Here is a 22,723-nt window from a genome sequence, read left to right as displayed (position 1 = left end):
TCAACCCACAGCAGGGTAGCTCTCCAGGAACAGGGTTGGAGTAAAAACCCACAACAGGGTAGCTCTCCAGGAACAGGGTTGGAGTAAAAACCTACAACAGGGTAGCTCTCCAGGAACAGGGTTGGAGTAAAAACCTACAACAGGGTAGCTCTCCAGGAACAGGGTTGGAGTAAAAACCTACAACAGGGTAGCTCTCCAGGAACAGGGTTGGAGTAAAAACCTACAACAGGGTAGCTCTCCAGGAACAGGGTTGGAGTAAAAACCTACAACAGGGTAGCTCTCCAGGAACAGGGTTGGAGTAAAAACCTACAACAGGGTAGCTCTCCAGGAACAGGGTTGGAGTAAAAACCTACAACAGGGTAGCTCTCCAGGAACAGGGTTGGAGTAAAAACCCACAGCAGGGTAGCTCTCCAGGAACAGGGTTGGAGTAAAAACCTACAAACAGGGTTGGAGCAGGAACAGGGTTGGAGTAAAAACCTACAACAGGGTAGCTCTCCAGGAACAGGGTTGGAGTAAAAACCAACAGGGTAGCTCTCCAGGAACAGGGTTGGAGTAAAAACCCACAGCAGGGGTAGCTCTCCAGGAACAGGGTTGGAGTAAAAACCTACAACAGGGTAGCTCTCCAGGAACAGGGTTGGAGTAAAAACCTACAGGAGGGTTTCTCTCCAGGAACAGGGTTGGAGTAAAAACCTACAACAGGGTAGCTCTCCAGGAACAGGGTTGGAGTTAAAACCTACAGGAGGGTTTCTCTCCAGGAACAGGGTTGGAGTAAAAACCTACAACAGGGTAGCTCTCCAGGAACAGGGTTGGAGTAAAAACCTACAACAGGGTAGCTCTCCAGGAACAGGGTTGGAGTAAAAACCTACAACAGGGTAGCTCTCCAGGAACAGGGTTGGAGTAAAAACCCACAGCAGGGTAGCTCTCCAGGAACAGGGTTGGAGTAAAAACCCACAGCAGGGTAGCTCTCCAGGAACAGGGTTGGAGTAAAAACCTACAACAGGGTAGCTCTCCAGGAACAGGGTTGGAGTAAAAACCCACAGCAGGGTAGCTCTCCAGGAACAGGGTTGGAGTAAAAACCCACAGCAGGGTAGCTCTCCAGGAACAGGGTTGGAGTAAAAACCTACAACAGGGTAGCTCTCCAGGAACAGGGTTGGAGTAAAAACCCACAGCAGGGTAGCTCTCCAGGAACAGGGTTGGAGTAAAAACCCACAGCAGGGTAGCTCTCCAGGAACAGGGTTGGAGTAAAAACCTACAACAGGGTAGCTCTCCAGGAACAGGGTTGGAGTAAAAACCTACAACAGGGTAGCTCTCCAGGAACAGGGTTGGAGTAAAAACCTACAACAGGGTAGCTATCCAGGAAAAGGGTTGGAGTAAAAACCTACAACAGGGTAGCTATCCAGGAAAAGGGTTGGAGTAAAAACCTACAACAGGGTAGCTATCCAGGAAAAGGGTTGGAGTAAAAACCTAAAATAGGGTAGCTCTCCAGGAACAGGGTTGGAGAGCCCTGGTATGTGGTGTACTGTCAAAGCGATAAGAAGAGTGGGTCCATGCATTTATATTTTAGTAATTTAGCATTTATCCAGTGCGACTTACAGTAGTGAGTGCATACATTTTGAGACTGAACCACAAGGGACCATGCCACTGCTTGAGGAGAGTACCCATGGTAGCTAACCTCCTCCCACTACATCACTTAGTTAACACACACACACACACACCTCGGACGCTTTTATCGCAAACAACTTACAGTCCTCTAGTCTCAATATTTCCCATCATATACTACCTACAATCATCTATTAAATCACACAATATGACTAGAGGAATTAAAGACTAGAGACATTAAAAACGAGAGGCATTAAAGACTAGAGACATTGAAGACTAGAGACATTAAAGACTAGAGACATTAAAAACTAGAAGCATTAAAGACTAGAGACATTAAAGACTATACATTAAAAAGACTAGAGACATTAAAGACTAGAGACATTGAAGACTAGAGACATTAAAAACTAGAGGCATTAAAGACTAGAGACATTAAAAACTAGAGACATTAAAAACTAGAGGCATTAAAGACTAGAGACATTAAAGACTAGAGACATTAAAGACTAGAGACATTAAAGACTAGAGACTGTCACGATCGTCGTAAAGATAAGACCAAGGCTCAGAGTAGAGTTCCACATGTTTTTAATCAAACCGAAACTCAGCAAAACAAACAAGCACAAACTAAACGTGAAGCTATACGAATAGTGCAGACAGGCAACTAAACATAGAACAAGATCCCACAAACACCAAAAAGTAAATGGCTACCTAAATATGATCCCCAATCAGAGACAACGATAAACAGCTGTCTCTGATTGGGAACCATATCAGGCCAACATAGATTTACAAAACCCCCTAGACCTACAAAACCCTAGACATACAAAAACCCTAGACAATACAAAATCCCTAGACAATACAAAACTAGCGTACCCACCCTAGTCACACCCTGACCTAACCAAAATATAAAGAAAACAGAGATATCTCAGGTCAGGGCGTGACAGAGACATTAAAAACTAGAGGAATCAAATACTAGAGGCATCAAAGACTAGAGACATTAAAGACTAGAGACATTAAAGACTAGAGACATTAAAAACTATAGGAATCAAAGACTAGAGGAATCAAAGACTAGAGGAATCAAAGACTAGAGACATTAAAGACTAGAGACATTAAAGACTAGAGACATCAAAGACTAGAGACATTAAATACTAGAGGAATCAAAGACTAGAGACATTAAAGACTAGAGACATTAAAGACTAGAGACATTAAAGACTAGAGACAACACAGACTAGAGACATTAAAGACTAGACATTAAAGACTAGAGGTATTAAAGACTAGAGACAATAAAGACTAGAGACATTATAGACTAGAGACATTAAAGACTAGAGGCATTAAAGACTAGAGGCATTAAAGACTAGAGGCATTAAAGACTAGAGACATTAAAGACTAGAGACATTAAAGACTAGAGACATTAAAGACTAGAGACAATAAAGACTAGAGACAATAAAGACTAGAGACAATAAAGACTAGAAGCAGCAAAGACTAGAGGCATTAAAGACTAGAGGCATTAAAGGCTAGAGACAATAAAGACCAGAGACATTAAAGACTAGAGGCATTAAAGACTAGAGACATTAAAGACTAGAGGCATTAAAGACTAGAGGCATTAAAGACTAGCGACATTAAAGACTAGAGACATTAAAGACTAGCGACATTAAAGACTAGAGACATTAAAGACTAGAGACATTAAAGACTAGAGGCATTAAAGACTAGAGGAATCAAATACTAGAGGCATTAAAGACTAGAGACATTAAAGACTAGAGACATTAAAGACTAGATACATTAAAGACTAGAGGCATTAAAGACTAGAGGAATCAAATACTAGAGGCATTAAAGACTAGAGACATTAAAGACTAGAGACATTAAAGACTAGAGACATCAAAGACTAGAGACATTAAAGACTAGAGGAATCAAAGACTAGAGGAATCAAAGACTAGAGACATCAACGACTAGAGACATTAAAGACTAGAGGAATTAAAGACTAGAGACAATAAAGACTAGAGACATTATAGACTAGAGACATTAAAGACTAGAGACATTAAAGACTAGAGGCATCAAAGACTAGAGGCATCAAAGACTAGAGGCATTAAAGACTAGAGGCATTAAAGACTAGAGACATTAAAGACTAGAGACATTAAAGACTAGAGACAATAAAGACTAGAGACAATAAAGACTAGAGACAATAAAGACTAGAGACAATAAAGACTAGAAGCATCAAAGACTAGAGGCATTAAAGACTAGAGACAATAAAGACTAGAGACAATAAAGACTAGAGACAATAAAGACTAGAGACATTAAAGACTAGAGGCATTAAAGACTAGAGACATTAAAGACTAGAGGCATTAAAGACAAGAGACATTAAAGACTACCGACATTAAAGACTAGAGAAATTAAAGACTAGCGACATTAAAGACTAGAGACATTAAAGACTAGAGACATTAAAGACTAGAGGCATTAAAGACTAGATGAATTAAAGACTAGAGGCATTAAAGACTAGAGGAATTAAAGACTAGAGACAATAAAGACTAGAGACATTAAAGACTAGAGACATTAAAGACTAGAGACAATAAAGACTAGAGACAATAAAGTGTCATGACTTCCATTCTGAAGTGGTTTGAAGGACGTAGTTAAGACGTACAAGAGCATGATGGCTGTTGGCTGACTTGTGTGTTTCATACACTTGCTTTTTTGCTTTGTCTGAGTGTGTTTGACTGGGAGTGAGGTGAGGTAACAGACCCCATCTACAGATGTCCTAGACTGGTATCAGTCCACACACACATTCTCCCTCTCATATCACTCCACATGTCCAAGGCCACACACACACACACACACACACACACACACACACACACACACACACACACACACACACACACACACACACACACACACACACACACACACACACACACACACACAAAATCCGCTCAATGGCTGGATTGTGTGAAACGGCATAGATCAGCAAAACAGTGATCAGATCCCTCAAAGACCCTGTTCCGAATGGTTGGTCAGCTATTTTAAAGATAATTATCTCTATCAATAGATATCACTAGTGCTGCATTCTAATCAAAAAACTTTATTACCATGGAACAAATTTTACTAGCAATTTCTCTCAAAAAATCTCTCTTATCTCCCCTAAATGGTTATTTTAGGTATCTTCATTGATTGGTGAGTGGTATCTAAGTTACCTTGAAAGAAAATAAGAATTTGCACGCTTTTGCCAGTATCACTAGATTATTAAGTATGGCCTTTCGGCTGCTCACACGTAGTCTTCTTTTCTTAAAATAAATGAATCATCGAATTACTCAACTAGAAATAGAAAATCGATACCCTTTTTTTTTCTCCTTCCAATTATTGAATTGGAATTTCAGTTAACTTCCTGAATTGACTGACTGAAATTCTTCAACCAGATCCCAACCTAGGACCCGCAGTAGCCATGTAACCGCCGCAGAAGATGGCTTAATAGACAAAACACTGGTATATGTTCAGGCTTGTGCCTTGTGTGGTGTGTGATTCTTACCAGGACAGGCAGTAGCAGTGCCATGTAGCCGCCACAGAAGATGGCAAAGAAGACAGCGTAAACCATGAGCAGGATGTAGGTGTTAGCCAGCGGGGCAAACAGGTTGACCACTCCACACAGGATCAGGTAGGCCTTGTGGTAGTGGTACTTATGGAACAGGTTCTTATCCGCTAGCCAACCAGAGCCTAGCTGGGCTATAGTCTCTGTGATACCTGGAGGGAGAAGGAGAAGGAGAGGGAGAAGGAGAAGGAGGAGAAGGAAAGGGAGAAGGAGAAGGAGAGGATAGGTAAAAGGAGGGGGAGAAGAAGAGGGAGAAGGAGAGGATAGGTAAAAGGAGGGGGAGAAGAAGAGGGAGAAGGAGAGGGAGAGGGAAAAGAGGAGGTAGAGAGAGAAAGAAAGAGGGAGGGAGAAGGAGAGCGGGAGAGGGGGAAGGAGAGGTGGGAGAAGGAGAGGGAGAAGGAGAGGTGGGAGAGCGGGAGAGGCACAGACATAACAAGTCGCTTTAGCAAAATGCAGAGTTGGGGAAGCTACTCTGAAAATAGAGTTTACCAAGCTACCAAATACTTCTCACTGGAAGAAGTTACGCTACACCAAAGCTACCTTTAAGAAGCATATAGTTTACTGAGCTAAAGCTACTTTGAAAAAGTAGTTCACTACATCCAAACTACAGTGAACAAAAATATAAACGCAACACGCAACAATTTCAAAGATGTTACTTCCAGTTCATAGTTCAGGAAATCAGTCAATTGAAATAAATTCCTTCATCATTAAGCTCCCGAGTGGCACAGCCATCTAAGGCACTGCATCTCAGTGCTAGAGGCGTCACTACAGACACCCTGGTTCGAATCCAGGCTTTATCATAGCCGGCCGTGATTGGGAGTCCCATAGGGCGGCACACAATTGGCCCAGCGACGTTAGGGTTTGGCTGGTGTAGGCTGTCATTGTAAATAAGAATTTGTTCTGACTTGCCTGGTTAAATAAATAATGTATGGATTTCACATGACTGGGAATACAGATATGTATCTGTTGGTCACAGATACTTTTAAAAAAAAGGCAGGGGCGTGGCTTAAAACACCAGTCGGTATCTAGTGTGACACATCTCATTTGCATAGAGTTAATCAGGCTGTTGATTGTGGGCTGTGGAATGTTGTCCCACTCCTCTTCAATGGCTGTGTGAAGTTGCTGGATATTGACAGGAACCAGAACACGCTGTCGCACACGTCGATCCAGAGCATCCCAAACATGCTCAACGGGTGACATGTCTGGTGAGTATGCAGGCCATGGAAGAACTGGGACATTTTCAGCTTCCAGGAATTGTGTACAGATCCTTGCGACATGGGGCCGTGCGTTATCATGTTGAAACATGAGCTGATGGAGGCGGAAGAATGGCACAACAATGGGCCTCAGGATCTCGTCACGGTATCTTTGTGCATTCAAATTGCCATCGATAAAATGCAATTGTGTTCATTGTCCGTTGCTTATGCCTGTCCATACCATAACCCCATCGCCACCATGGGGCACTCTGTTCACAACGTTAGCATCAGCAAACCGCTCTCCCACACGACGCCATACACGCTGTCTGCCATCTGCCCGGTATAGTTGAAATCAGGATTATTCCGTGAAGAGCTCACTTATCCAGCATGCCAGTGGTCATCAAAAGGTGAGCATTTGCCCACTGAAATCAGCTATGAGGCCGAAGTGTAGTCAGGTCAAGACCCTGGTGAGAACGATGAGCACGCAGATGAGCTTCCCTGAGATTTGTGCATCATCAGCTGTCCAGGTGGCTGGTCTCAGTCTATCCCTTCAGGCGAAGAAGCCAGATGTGAAGGTCCTGGGCTGGTGTGGTTACACGTGGTCTGCGGTTGTGAGGCCGCTTGGACATACTACCAAGTTCTCTAAAATGACATTGAAGGCAGCTTATGGTAGAGAAATTAACATTAAATTCTCTGGACACAGCTCTGGTGGACATTCCTGCAGTCAGCATGCCAATTGCACACTCCCTCAAAACTTGTGACATCTGTGGCATTGTGTTGTGTGACAAAACTACACATTTTAGAGTGGACTTTTAATCTCCCCAGCACAAGGTGCACCTGTGTAGTGATCATTCTGTTTAATCAGCTTATTGATATGCCACACCTGTCAGGTGGATGGATTATCTTGGCAAAAGAGAAATGCTCACTAACAGGGATGTAAACAAATGTGTGCAATTTTGGGGTGAGAAATAAGCTTTTTGCTTGTATGGAACATTCTTTGGATCTTTTATTTCAGCTCATGAAACATGAAACAAAACTTTACATGTTACGTTTATATTCTTGTTCATTGAAAAATTATATGTAAATCTGAAATGTAATCCACTACAAATTGCAAGAACAGATCACTCTGAAGTCAGATGTTAACAGAATGTGTAATCTAGCATACTAAACACTAAAAATGTGTTTCAAGTGAGAGATATTCTTTATAAATACTTCTCAAATATTTTATTTTGGCAAAAAAGTAGTGTGCAGTTCCAGTAGTTAGCTACACCGCTTCATGGTAAAACAGTAGTGTGTAGTTAGCTACACCTCTACATGGTAAAACAGTAGTGTGTAGTTCCAGTAGTTAGCTACACCGCTACATGGTAAAACAGTAGTGTGTAGTTCCAGTAGTTAGCTACACCTCTACATGGTAAAACAGTAGTGTATAGTTCCAGTAGTTAGCTACACCGCTACATGGTAAAACAATAGTGTGTAGTTCCAGTAGTTAGCTACATCGCTACATGGTAAAACAGTAGTGTGTAGTTAGCTACACCGCTACGTGGTAAAACAGTAGTGTGTAGTTCCAGTAGTTAGCTACATCGCTACATGGTAAAACAGTAGTGTGTAGTTAGCTACACCGCTACATGGTAAAACAGTAGTGTGTAGTTCCAGTAGTTAGCTACACCGCTACATGGTAAAACAGTAGTGTGTAGTTCCAGTAGTTAGCTACATCGCTACATGGTAAAACAGTAGTGTGTAGTTAGCTACACCGCTACATGGTAAAACAGTAGTGTGTAGTTCCAGTAGTTAGCTACATCGCTACATGGTAAAACAGTAGTGTGTAGTTAGCTACAGCGCTACATGGTAAAACAGTAGTGTGTAGTTCCAGTAGTTAGCTACACCGCTACATGGTAAAACAGTAGTGTGTAGTTCCAGTAGTTAGCTACACCGCTACATGATAAAACAGTAGTGTGTAGTTAGCTACAGCGCTACATGGTAAAACAGTAGTGTGTAGTTCCAGTAGTTAGCTACACCGCTACATGGTAAAACAGTAGTGTGTAGTTCCAGTAGTTAGCTACACCGCTACATGGTAAAAAAAAGGGAACGAGGTATAACATACTATGCAGCCCTACCAAGCAAAAAGGCAGTAACTGCTCACCGATACTTTTAACATGAACCCCATTTTCTCCAAAACAAAATACAATGGAGGCAGGATACTTGTCGACATGATTAAGCATGTATTTAATTAATGTAGTAAAAATGACATTAACTCATTTTTGATCAAATTAGCAGTTACTGCCTTTTTGCTTGGTAGGGCAGTATGTGGGAGTCAACGACCAATCCTAATCACCCGAAGCATAATGAAATCACACCCAATGGGCCAATGGATGCCAAGCCCATCCTCAGAAGCCCCGCCTTCCTGGCTATAATACCAGGGCTCGCATCCATTTCCTAATTTCAGTACCACTCTTCAGTGAGCTCAAACCCCCTTACGGCACAAGGCCATAATAGGGAACAGTAGTCGGTCATTCTGTAAAACATATTATGGGGACATACAATATCACCTAAGGCAGGAAACTGTGGTAACCCTGATAACATGCACTCTGTGCTGCCGCCCATCAAGGCAATCCAATTCTCAAACCCACAGGAAACTGTGGTAACCTGGACAAAAAGCTGCCTAACATAAACCATGGTGGCCCAAGTCCATAGACCACACGGTTCCAAGAACAATACTTACCTTGTGAGCTTGAAAAGTCATAACTCGTACAAGGAACCACAAGTCCAAAACCACAGGGCACCTACTGTGACTTGATAATGCACATTAGCACACCGCATCATCGATGAACCACGGCAGCCCAAGGCTCAAACTCACAGGGAAACTGTGGTAACCCGGATAAATACACAACCTGCTCTTGTACTGAGATGCAGTGCCTTAGACCGCTGCGCCACTCGGGAGCCTCCAAAATCCAACAAGAAAAGTGCCCTAACACAAGCTGGATTAGCGAAACAGACAGCTGGTCACAACGCGGATATCCTTGTTCCTATCCACATACGTGTGTAAAGTCTACACGGGACACAGGCCATGCAACCTCCGTTGTTCACTGGAAGGAAACAGAGGAGGTGAGAAAGGGAACAGTTGGAAAGCCCTAAAAGCTGTAAGACATAGGCTTAACCTTGGACACCCACACAGAGCGTCCAGGATCAACGCCAGGTCCCAGGTCAGTGCCATAGGTATAGACCCTGGTCCGAGCCGATGCACACATTTCACGAACCGCGCCACAAGAGGATTGAGACCCTGGGGTAGAGCCGTCCATACCTACATGACACGGCAAAATGGCTACCATAAAAAGAAGGACCGTGCTCAAAAAAACTCTTGTAAGAACATCAAAATGTCCACAAAAGAGTTCTGAAAAGGAGGAACTCCCTCAAGCTGATTGACACCAACCCTCAATATGCCATTTACAGCACATGTATACAACCCTCTGGTAGAGGGCGCACGCATCGACTGTATAGGCGTAAACCCCTAGCCTTCAAATTCAACCTTTCAGGGGTCAAACCCACAGATCCCATATCTGCGGTCATTGGTGCCAAAGCCTCCCGTGCGCCTGGGATCACGTCCACCGGAGGAATGCATAGAGCCTGAGGCCTGAGGCCGAGGCCACTGAGGCCACTGATATGCTGACGCATCCGTTCCCAATGGAGCGCCAAGAATCCTTACTGAGAAGAACGCACGATAATTCACAATGCGTCGGCCCTGCCGCACCGTTCCCGTATCTGGGCCACCACCGAGGAGTGTCAGTTTCCAGGTGCCAAAGCCACCCATGGAGATGGGGAGGATGTATAGCACATGAATATACGCATCTTTCAGATATATGTGAACCAATCGCTGGGACGTACCGACTGCAATAGCCGGCAAAGTGTGAGCCTTTAAAACTTGCAACCTTGAGGTGCTTGTCCAGGATGGGACGCAACGTTCCATTGCTCTTGGGAACTAAGAAGTACCGGCTATACCAACCGCTCTGTACTTCTGACACAGAGACCACCCAAATAGCCTGCTTTTAAAGGTGAGAGGAAATCTCCTCTCTCAAGACAGGTGCTAGGACGTCGGGGACAAATGACACAGATGCCACAAAAAGGAGGAGGATGCACAGCGAACTGCAGACTATAAAATTATCTCTGAATGTGCTACAGCAACGAAACCACTCTCTCCTGCTGCGTTACGTTAGGTTATATGGACTCCAGGCATACGCATTGTTAGTGGCTTGAGTTGATGGACAGTCGGACGAGCGAATGAAATAGTAGGAGGGACATCCCGGCTTCAAGTGGTGTCAGAGTTCACATCCTGCTTCACACAGGCATAAGATAAATACTCCTGTATCCGTGAGAAATCAGAGCTACCGCTCATTGCAAGCCATTTCCATCTACGGTGTCCACAGATTGATTTAGAAGTGAAAATGTTGGTCGGAACCGGTACCAGAACCACACAGTTCCCCTAAACAGAGGACTTACATAACGCGAATGTCTAGCAACTCAAATATTGCGTGTTCAAATCTCATCACGGACAACTTTAGCATTTTAGCTACTTAGCATGTTAGCTAACCCTTCCCATAAAGGCGTCCACATTATTCCCAGCCGAAACAGTTCTTCAATTCTTCAAAAGTGTTTTTACTCATTTAACGAGAGACATAATTTTCATGTAAATTTTTTCACTTGAGAAATACTGCACCAAACATCTTAGTTAGATCTAAAATTGCACGACTAAGATCTCCTCAGTAAAAACTTCCAAATTAATTACAGGTATTTTGAGTTATCTTCGATTAAGTCAGACTATTTTGAGGAAATGTATACTGGCTACGGCATCTCAAAACAGACAAACAGTACTATTGACACTTTGTTTTCTTGTTTTTCAACCAAAGGTCTTTTAAGGGGGCCACCCGTTTGTTTTGTCTCGCTGAGTTAAAATCTAATTTTACTTATCACATGCGCCGGATACAACAGGTGTAGACTTTACAGTGAATTGCTTGCTTACGAACCTTTCCCAACAATCGAGAGTTTAAAAATAATAATAAAGAATTCAATAAAATACACAAGAATAGAGCAAAATACAGGGAGTACCAGTACCAGATCAGTGTGGAGCTATATACAGGGAATACCAGTACCAGATCAATGTGGAGCTATATACAGGGAGTACAAGTACCAGATCAATATGGAGCTATATACAGGGAGTACAAGTACCAGATCAATATGGAGCTATATACAGGGAGTACAAGTACCAGATCAATATGGAGCTATATATAGGGAGTACAAGTACCAGATCAATATGGAGCTATATACAGGGGGTACAAGTACCATATCAATGTGGAGCTATGTACAGGGAGTACCAGTACCAGATCAATATGGAGCTATATATTGGGAGTACCAGATCAATGTGGAGCTATATACAGGGAGTACCAGATCAATGTGGAGCTATATACAGGGAGTAATGGATAGATAATAAGTAGCAGCAGCAAAGTAGCAGCAGCAAATTATGAGTGTAAAATTATGTGTGTGTGAGTGTACAGTTGAAGTTGGAAGTTTACATACACCTTAGCCAAATACATTTAAACTACATTTTTAACAATTCCTGACATTTAATCCAAGTAAAAATTCCCTGTTTTAGGTCAGTTAGGATCACCACTTTATTTTAAGAATGTGAAATGTCAAAATGATAGTTGAGAGAATGATTTATTTCAGCTTTTGTTTCTTTCATCACATTCCCAGTGGGTCAGAAGTTTACATACACTCAATTAGTATTTGGTAACATTGCCTTTAAATTCTTTAACTTGGGTCAAACGTCACGGGTAGCCTTCCACAAGCTTCCCACAATAAATTGGGTGAATTTTGGCCCATTCCTCCTGACAGAGCTGGTGTAGTCAGGTTTGTAGTTCTGCCCACACATTTTCTATAGGTGTGAGGTCAGGGCTTTATGATGGCCACTCCAATACCTTGACTTTGTTGTCCTTAAGCCATTTTGCCACAACTTTGGAAGTATGCTTGGGGTCATTGTCAATTTGGAAGACCCATTTGCGACCAAGCTTTAACTTCCTGACTGATGTCTTGAGATGTTGCTTCGATATATCCACATCATTTTCCTGCTTCATGATGCCATCTATTTTCTGAAGTGCACCAGTCCCTCCTGCACAAAGCACCCCCACAACATGATGCTGTCACCCACGTGCTCCACGGTTGGGATGGTATTCTTCGGCTTGCAAGCCTTCCCCTTTATCCTTCAAACATAACGATGGTCATTATGGCCAAACAGTTCTATTTTTGTTTCATCAGACCAGAGGGCATTTCTCCAAAAAGTACGATATTTGTCCTCAAGAGCAGTTGAAAACCGAAGTCTGGCTTTTTTATGGCGGTTTTGGAGCAGTGGCTTCTTCCTTGCTGAGCGGCCTTTGAGGTAATGTCAATATAGGACTCGTTTTACTGTGGATACAGATAATTTTGTACCTGTATCCTCCAGCATCTTCACAAGGTCCTTTGCTGTTGTTCTGGGATTGATTTGCACTTATCGCACTACAGTACGTTCATCTCTAGGAGACGGAACGCGTCTTCTTCCTGAGCGGTATGACGGCTGCGTGGTCCCATGGTGTTTATACTTGCGTACTATTGTTTGTACAGATGAACGTGGTACCTTCAGGCATCTGAACCAGACAGATTTTTTTCTGAGGTCTTGGCTGATTTCTTTTGATTTTCCAATGATGTCAAGCAAAAAGGCACTGAGTTTGAAGGTAGGCCTTGAAATACATCCACAGGTACACCTCCAATTGACTCAAAATATGTCAAATAGCCTATCAGAAGGTTCTAAAGCCATGACATAATTTTCTGGAATTTTCCAAACTGTTTAAAGGCACAGTCAACTTAGTGTATGTAAACTTCTGACACTAGAATTGTGATACAGTGAATTATAAGTGAAATAATCTGTCTGTAAACAAATTGTTGATGAAAATAGTCCGGTGGCGATTTGATTAATTGTTCTGCAGTTTCATGGCTTAGGGGTACAAGCCGTTGAGGAGCCTTTTGGTCCTAGATTTGGCACTCCGGTACTGCTTGCCATGCGGTAGCAGAGAGAACAGTCTTTGACTTGGGTGACTGGAGTCTCTGACCATTTTATGGGCTTTCCTCTGACACCGCCTGTTATATAAGCCCTGGATGGCCGGAAGCTTGCGGTCAGATGTCGAGCAGTTGCCATGCCAGGCGGTGATGCAACAGGTCAGGATGCTCTCGATGGTGCAGCTGTAGAACTTTTTGAGGATCTGGGGAACCATGCCAAATCTTTTCAGTCTCCTGTGGGGAAAAGGTGTTGTCGTGCCCTCTTCACGACTGTCTTGGTATGTTTGGACCATGCTAGTGCATTGGTAATGTGGACACCAAGGAACTTGAAACTCTCGACCCGCTCCACTAAAGCCCCGTTGATGTTAATGGGGACCTGTTCGGCCCGCTTTTTCCTGTAGTCCACAATCAGCTCCTTTGTCTTGCTCACATTGAGGGAAAGGTTGCTCTCCTGGCACCACACTGCCAGTTCTCTGACCTCCTCCCTATAGGCCGTATCATTTTTTTGTCGGTGACCAGGCCTACCGCTGTTGTGTCATCAGCAAACTTAATGATGGTGTTGGAAGTCGTATTTGGTCACACAGTCGTCGGTGAACAGGGAGTACAGGACGGTACAAAGTAAACACCCCTGAGGGGCCCCAGTGTTAAGGATCAGCGTGGCAGATGTGTTGTTGCCTACTCTTACCACCTGGGGGCAGCCCAGCGGCTTTGTGAATGTTTAACTTTTCTAAAAGGTTTTGTTCACATCGGCAGCTCGTGTCTAAGTTTCCCTTTGATGTCCGACGAGCGTCGGAGCCGGTGTAGAAGAATTCAATCTTAATCCTGCATTGACGCTTTGCTTGTTTAATGGGTTGTCTGAGGGCATAGCGGGATTTCTTATACGCGTCCGGATTAGTCTCCCACTCCTTGAAAGTGGCAGCTCTAGCATTTAGCTCGATGCGGATGTTGCCTGTAATCCATGGAGAATAGAATCAGGAGGATAGAATTATGGTCAGATTTGCCAAATGGAGGGTGGGGGAGAGCTTTGTATGCATCTCTATGTAAATGTGGTTTAGGATTTTCTTTCCTCTGGTTGCACATGTGACATGCTGGTAAAAATTTGGTAAAAATTTGGTAAAACTGATTTAAGTCTGCCTGCATTAAAGTCCCCGGCAACTAGGAGAGCCGCTTCTGGATGAGCATTTTTTTGTTTGCTTAAGGCCTTATACAACTCGTTGAGTGCGGTATTAGTGACAGCATTGGTTTGTGGTAAAAATATAGATGAAAATTCTCGGGTAGATAGTGTAATCTACAGTTTATCATGAGGTACTCTACCTCAGGCAAGCAATACCTCAAGACCTTAATATTGACAAATAGACACACAACACCACCCCTCGTCTTACCAGACGTAGCTGTTCTGTCCTGCCAAAACACAGAGAATCCAGGCAGCTGAACATTATCCTTATCGTCGCTCAACCACGACTCTGTGAAACAAAATATATTTTTTTAATGTCCTGTTAGGATATTCTCGAGCGGAGATTCCAGTTTATTTTCCAGTGATTGCACGTTGGCCAATAGAACGGATGGTAGAAGCAGGTTACCCACTCCCTGACGAATTCTCACAAGACACCCCGATCTCCCTGTATTTCTGTCTTCTCTTCACGCAAATGACGGGGATTTGGGCCTGGTCTCGGAGGATCAGTATATCATTCACGTCGGACTCATTAAAGAAAAAAATCTTTGTTAAGTTTGAGTTTAGTAACCGCTTTTCTGATATCCATACGCTCTTTTCGGTCATAAGAGACGGTAGCAGCAACATTATGTACAAAATAAGTTACAAACAATGTGAAAAAACACACAAAATAGCTAAATTGGTTAAGAGCCTGTAAAACGGTGCTATTATCCCCTCCGGCACCATTATTGTAGATGATTCTGTGCCTCTAACTTTATGGAAACAGTTTGGGAAAGACCCTTTACTGTTTCCGCATGACAATTCCCTGTGCACAAAGCGAGGTCCATACAGAAATGGTTTGTAGAAATCGGTGTGGAAGAACTTGACTGGCCTGCACAGAGCCCTGACCTCAACCCCATCGAACACCTTTGGGATGAATTGGAACGTCGACTGAGAGCCAGACCTAAATCACCCACCATCAGTGCCCGACCTCACTAATGCTCTTGTGGCTGAATGGAAGCAAGTCCCCGCAGCAATTTTCCAACATCTAGTGGAAAGCCTTCCCAGAAGAGTGAAGGCAGTTATAGCAGCAAAAGGGGGGAACAACTCCATATTAAAACCCATGATTTTGGAATAAGATGTCCAATGAGCAGGTGTCCACATACTGTTGGTCATGTAGTGTACATACAGACTAATATGAAATGCTCTGAGAACACGTTTTATAGCCAGGAAGGTCGAAGCTTCCGAGGGCGGACCGTTGGGCATGATTTCAGTTTGCTTCAAGTGAATAGGACTGGTCTTTCACTACTCATAATATGTTATAACCAGTGACGGACTGAAAGGGAAATCTACCAAGGTTTGAATTTAGTTCAACTACCAGCAAGGTACTGCAAAATGTAGTTTAATTAGCTACTAGTTGAACTACATGCAGTTTTCTACTCCCCAATACTAGAAAAAGTCAAACCAAGGTGCATTTTTGTCAACGTTTTGGCAGACCTCTTTGGAATGCAAGGTAGGTGTGCTGGCATCTGTCCAGAAGTGCAGTCAGTTCGCTTGAACGTTTGCTACGTTGCTTAACACCTTGTACTGAAAAACACGTTTCCCCAAAAAGTTATTGTTAGGGGGGCTGAGTCACAGATGTGGTCTTCCTGCCTGGTTCTGTGTCCCCCTCCAGCTTGTGCGGTGGAGGAGATCTTCGTGGGCTATACTTAGCCTTGTCTCAGGGTAGTAAGTTGGTGATCTGTTGATATCCCTCTAGTGGTGTGGGGGCTGTGCTTTGGCACAGTGGTGGGGTTATAATCTGCCTAGTTGGCCCTGTCTGGGGGTATCGTCAGATGGGGTCACAGTGTCTCCCGACCCCCCTATGTCTCAGCCTCCAGTATCTATGATGCAATAGTCTATGTGCGGGGGGCTAGGGTCAGTCTGTTCTATCTGATGTAATTCTCCTGTCTTATCTGGTGTCCTGTGAATTTAAGTATGCTCCCTCTAATTCTCTCTCTCCCACTCTCCCTCCCGTCCCGGAGGATCTGTTCCCTAGGACCATGCCTCAGGACTACCTGGCCTGATGACTCCTGGCTGTCCCCAGTCCACCTGGTCATGCTGCTGCTCCAATTTCAACTGTTCTGCCTGCGGCTATAGAACCCTGACCTGTTCACCGGACGCGCTACCTTATCCTGGACCTGCTGTTTTTGACTCTCTCTCTCTACCGCACCTGCTGTCTCAACCTCTGTATGACCCTGCTGGTCATCTATAAACGTTTGAACGTCTTGAAGAACAATCTGGCTTTAATGGTAATGTAACCGGCACAGCTAGAAGAGGTCTGGCCTCCCCGCAGAGCCTGGTTCCTCTCTAGGTTTCTTTCTAGGGAGATTCTCCTAGCCACCGTGCTTCTACATCAGCATTTCTTGCTGTTTGGGGTTTTAGGCTGGATTTCTGTATAGCACTTTGTGACATCTGCTGATGTAAAAAGGGCTTTATAAATACATTTGATTGATTGTACGTTCTTGAACAGACTTTGATGTACATTCTCTCCCATTTGATGGGTGTGGCTTAATGCAATGAGTGATGTATTTTAAAGTGAGTGGCCAACCCACAACCAACCCCTCCCCATTTTTCAAACGGTTTGTTCAGTAATTGAACCCTTTCCGTTCAATTGAATGTTCCAGAACCAAAAATAAATGTACTGAATTCAGACCTTGTTTCAATCAATCAGTAAATCAATCGTCATGCCTTAATCTTTCCGAAGTATAGAATAACCCATGCATGCCTGAGTGGGCGAGCGAGAGCCAGACTGAGAGAGATAGACCAACCTTTATCTGAGAGAGAGAGAGAGAGAGAGAGAGAGAAAGACAGAGACATGGCAGCAGCAGTCTTCACACTGTGCTAAAACATGATGTGTGACATCTGGTGAATGATGAGGATGTATTAGTCTCCTCCCACTCAGTCTCCTCCCACTCAGTCTCCTCCCACTCAGTCTCCCACAGAGTTCCCATCTGGAGTCCTGTGTTCCCTGTCACGTTGAAGAGAACGTCCAGTGTTGTGGCTGCGTTCAGCAGGGCACCACGTTGTGGAACACTATCATGCCTGAGTGCCAGTCTGTTTCTGCTATCATCCGAACTCCTTGTCACTCATTGTAATGTTTGGCTTGACAATGAAAGCGATGGAGTTGGCATGAGCACAAAGATCTGTGAACAGGCTACACAAACAAACGTTGGTAGAATTCGGGAATCACAATCAGTTCTATTTGTGATGAATTGTAATCTGCAGGGTTCCACAACGTTTGCCGACTCGATGGGACACAGAGGTTGATTAGTGCAGTGGCTTATCATAAGCAACAGTGTGTTCATTCATAATGCCCTGACTGACAACAGCTTACTCCAACAGCTGAACATGATAGAGACAATCAGTAGATAACGGCAACATCTAAATGAGGAGATAAGATCTGCATCGAGTACTGTATTCACGGTCATCTGTCACACCACAATCTATTGATTACGTTTTTAATTGATTGGTTCTAGTGGCCGATGATGAAGGTACATCAAAAAACGCCAGCCTATTTCCTACAAAGTGCACTCCTTTCGAACACAGCTCTATGGGCCCTGGGCAAGAGTAGTCCACTATATAGGGAAAAGGGTGCCATTTTTTGACGTGACCTCCCTTATCTTTCTGAGGTCAATGTGAATGTGATAGCCCCTGCCGCTGCTGTGGCTGTATTGATCCTGGGTTCAGGAATAGCTCAGGGCAGACAGACGGGCAGCATCATCATCCCATTGATCAACGAAATGCAGTCAGATCATTACTCCTCTGCATTTCAAATGGCAGCCTGTTATCTTTATATTTCACTACTTTTGACCAGGGCACACATGGGGTGACCTATGGGATACAGACTCTGTAAATTCAGTACTGCAGTGATAAAGGTGCACACTACATTTAGTGACTTCAATCTACTATGGACTTCAGTTCAGATACTCTGCAGCATTATAGGTTATCATTTTGTTAGAGTTGTGAGAGTCTAGAAAAGTAGTGGAGTAGAATGATAGATTTTAAAAGCTGGTAGTCTTTTCTAGTCTCATTGGTTGAAAATGGTCAACATCTTTTATCAGGATGTGATTTGCAGCTGTGTGATGGTCAATTTTTCTTGCTAAATTAAGACCATCATAAAAACGTGACTAAAACTAGAGAGCAATAGTAATGGCGTCTTTTTGACGGTACCAACTGAGGCTAGCTCCGCCATGGTTTGTTGGTCAAAGCCTACGGGGGAAAAAATATATATTTTGGAGAAGTTTTGGATAAATGCCAGAAAATAATGTCTGTGGTAAACACAGGCTCAGGAGATCTTATTCGTTTTGTTCTATGAGATAATCTTCATCAGTTAACGTCACTTTTTGTGCATTTTGAAGAATTGATGTAATAAAAAGCAAGCACATAAAGGGTTCATAATTCATGAAGGGCATGTTAAATGACAGATATTATCTCATACAACATCTCCTAAACCTGTGTTTACCACAGACCTTACTTTCAGAGTTTATCCAAAAACCTAACAAAACCCCTATTCATTTCCCCGTAAGCTTTGACCAACGAGCCACGGCCAACTCATTTACATTTTTTTAGGAATACAAGCTAGCGAGCTCTATGTCTTGTAACAGAACATTACTATCTCTACTGTGGAATATTCCACAGCAATGAGTCCAGACAGCTGTCTTTCCCCTGTTCCTGTTTATCTGTCCTCTCCTAGTGACCAGAGAGCGTCCCCCTCCCCCCCCACGGTCCCCCCCCATGGTCCGCCTCCGGAGAACAAACTAGCCCTGAGGTTGTTTGTGTGTTTTACTCGCAGCAGGTTGGTGGAAGTTGTTCAACAGCTGTTTCTGTAGAAACGCAGCACAACGGCTTTCAATAAAGCTGCCTCGTTCTATTTAGCCTGGTCCCAGATCTGTTTTTGCTGTCTTGCCAACCCGGAACAGACTTGCCAACTCATGACAACTCAAGACAGCACAAACAGATCCTCTCCACTCCACTCTTCCTGGAAGCCAAATGCTTGGGAATGGGAAGTCACAAGGCTTTGTCTGTGGCCTTGATGTTTGTGGGGCTCTCACCTCTGACAGATAAGACAGGCAGGTGTTAGTGCACCATGCAACTCAACGATAAACCTTAAAGGGGAAGTTCATCCAAAAACACTTCTGGGCTCTTTATAACACTTGCCTGGAAGTTTGTCAGTACCCCCAGACAGTTTCTAGGTACATTGCTTGAGTACGTAGATTTCTGTATGTTTATATAAACATGCCACATTTCCAAAATTACCTAAATATGCATTAAAAACCATGTGTATTTATCGTTACATAAACAACATTTGGTGACTTGGCATTGACTTATATGTAAAAAGTATTTTATTTTATTTTAAATAAGACCTACTTTATGCTAACACGAAGGTCTTTCATATCGTCTGTAATCCGTTGATTTTCTTCTTCGTAGTTCTAAGATTGACAATTGCACGAGGCAGGATGAAGGAGCATGAATACTATTGGTCTTCAATCTCTGAAGTAAGGACGACAGGAAGCAAACAAAGAGAAGTGCACAAAGTAGCTAGGCAAGTGGTTAGTAGTGGTTTCCAATCTCTGAAGTAAAGTTGTAGGCGAATCATACTCGGGTAGCTGAGTAACTTCAGGGAAGTAAGTAGGCAGAATATCTGCCCAGAAGTGGGGGGCATTGTACCCCTCCCCCCCGGGCGCAATAATGTCCCTGTCAGATACAAATATACTGCACATTTTCACTCTTTTCCTGTCCACGATATAACTATGTGTCGGGCACGGCTGCAGGCCATCCGACATCCTGATTTATGGTGTCGATACAAAGCCTGAAGGGATTCACCAGCGCCGGTTGTCCGTTTGCAGTGGTCACTTTGATCACTTTGATCACTTTGGGATTAGAGTGATCACTTCGATCACTTTGATGACTTTGATCACTTTGGGATTAGAGTGATGACTTTAATCACTTTGGGATTAGAGTGATCACTTTGATCACTTTGGGATTAGAGTGATGACTTTGATCACTTTGGGATTAGAGTGATCACTTTGGGATTAGAGTGATCACTTTGATGACTTTGATGACTTTGATCACTTTGGGACCGGTTGAAACCGGCTTCTATTCCCACCGTTTTTTCCACCATAGACGGGAAAGCTCCAACCATTCGAGGTAGATTGCAAAAATAAATAGCTAAAACCTGTAGTCATTACAAAGTCATTTGTAATGTTATTTGTTTGCTCGTGTTGTATTTGGCTTTACTACTGTACATGTAACATAATCCTACGGACTATTGTGTTTTGATTTTATTTGGTGATTCAATTTCCTTTTCCATGACTCATAATACTAATAAGCTGTCCAGACCCAGGTCCCGAATCATGGCGCACATTAATCTTCTTCCTGAATTTCAATATTACATTATAAAAAAATACATGGGTAAATATTAGCCTAATGAAATAAATTAGCAGACAAAAAATGTGCCGAGAAAGTTATTACAAGGATTCTTGGGGTCTTGGGAGGCCAGAGCAGTGTGTTTGGAAGGTATTTATGATGGACTTTGACGTCGAATGTGATTTCTTTGCGGAAGTGGGGGGGGGGGGGGTAGAATCAGATTACTTAGCTACATGAACACTACATGACCATAAGTATGTGGACACAGGCTCATCGAACATCTCATTCCAAAATCATGGGTATTAATATGGAGTTGTTAACCCCTTTTGCTGCTATAACAGCCTCCACTCTTCTGGGAAGGATTTCCACTAGATGTTGGAACATTGCTGCAATAACAGCCTCCACTCTTCTGGGAAGGCTTTCCACTAGATGATGGAACATTGCTGCAGGGACTTGCTTCCATTCAGCCACAAGAGCATTAGTGAAGTCGGGCACCGATGTTGGGCAATTAGGTCCGTCTTGCAGTCGGCTTTCCAATTCATACCAAAGGTGTTCGATGGGGTTGAGGTCAGGGCCAGTCAAGTTCTTCCACACTGATCTCTGTATGGAGCTCGTTTTGTGCACAGTGACATTTTCAATCTGAAACAGGAATGGGCCTTCCCCAAACATTTGCCACAAAATTGGAAGCACAGAATCGTCTAGAATGTCATTGTATGCTGTAGCGTTAAGATTTCCCTTCACTGGAACTAAGGGGCCCGAACCATCATTTCTCCATCACTAAACTTCACAGTTGGCACTATGCATTGGGGCAGGTAGCGTTCCCAGATTTGTCCTTCGGACTGCCAGATGGTGAAGCGTGATTCATCACTCCAGAGAATGCGTTTCCACTGCTCCAGAGTCCAATGGTGGTAAGCTATATACCACTATGGCTGATGCTTGGCATTGCGCATGGTGATCTTGGGCTTGTGTGCTGCGGCTCGGCCATGGAAAGCCATTTCATGAAGCTCCTGACAAACAGTTATTGTGCTGACGTTGCTTCCAGAAGCAGATTGGAACTCGGAAGTGAGTGTTGCAATTGAGGGCCGACGATTTTTAGGCGCTTCAAAAAGTATTTAGTCAGCCACCAATTGTGCAAGTTCTCCCACTTAAAAAGATGAGAGAGGCCTGTAATTTTCATCATAGGTACACTTCAACTATGACAGACAAAATGAGAAAAAAAATCCAGAAAATCATATTGTAGGATTTTTTATGAATTTATTAGCAAATTAAAATAAGTATTTGGTCACCTACAAACAAGCAAGATTTCTGGCTCTCACAGACCTATAACTTCTTCTTTAAGAGGCTCCTCTGTCCTCCACTCGTTACCTGTATTAATGGCACCTGTTTGAACTTGTTATCAGTATAAAAGACACCTGTCCACAACCTCAAACAGTCACACTCCAAACTTCACTATGGCCAAGACCAAAGAGCTGTCAAAGGACACCAGAAACAAAATTGTAGACCTGCACCAGGCTGGGAAGACTGAATCTGCAATAGGTAAGCAGCTTGGTTTGAAGAAATCAGCTGTGGGAGCAATTATTAGGAAATGGAAGACATACAAGACCACTGACAATTTTCCTCGATCTGGGGCTCCACGCAAGATCTCACCCCGTGGGGTCAAAATGATCACAAGAACGGTGAGCAAGCCGGAATTCTTACTGGTTGGTAGGTGATCAAATACTTATGTTA

The 22,723-nt window shown here is 43.4% G+C and overlaps 1 protein-coding gene across 1 annotated transcript in view; it reads right to left on the bottom strand.

Annotated features, from left to right (window-relative positions):
- Positions 1-22,723, bottom strand: part of LOC139417402 (solute carrier family 16 member 4) — a 68,738-nt gene that overhangs the window by 14,915 nt on the left and 31,100 nt on the right. Inside the window, exon 7 of the mRNA XM_071166675.1 lies at positions 5,108-5,319. Coding sequence (XP_071022776.1) covers positions 5,108-5,319 — 212 coding nt within the window. The remainder of the gene's footprint in view (positions 1-5,107; positions 5,320-22,723) is intronic.

Source organism: Oncorhynchus clarkii, chromosome 9 (genome assembly GCF_045791955.1).
Source record: "Oncorhynchus clarkii lewisi isolate Uvic-CL-2024 chromosome 9, UVic_Ocla_1.0, whole genome shotgun sequence".
NCBI lineage: Eukaryota > Metazoa > Chordata > Actinopteri > Salmoniformes > Salmonidae > Oncorhynchus > Oncorhynchus clarkii.
This window is presented reverse-complemented; position numbering and strand designations above follow the sequence as displayed.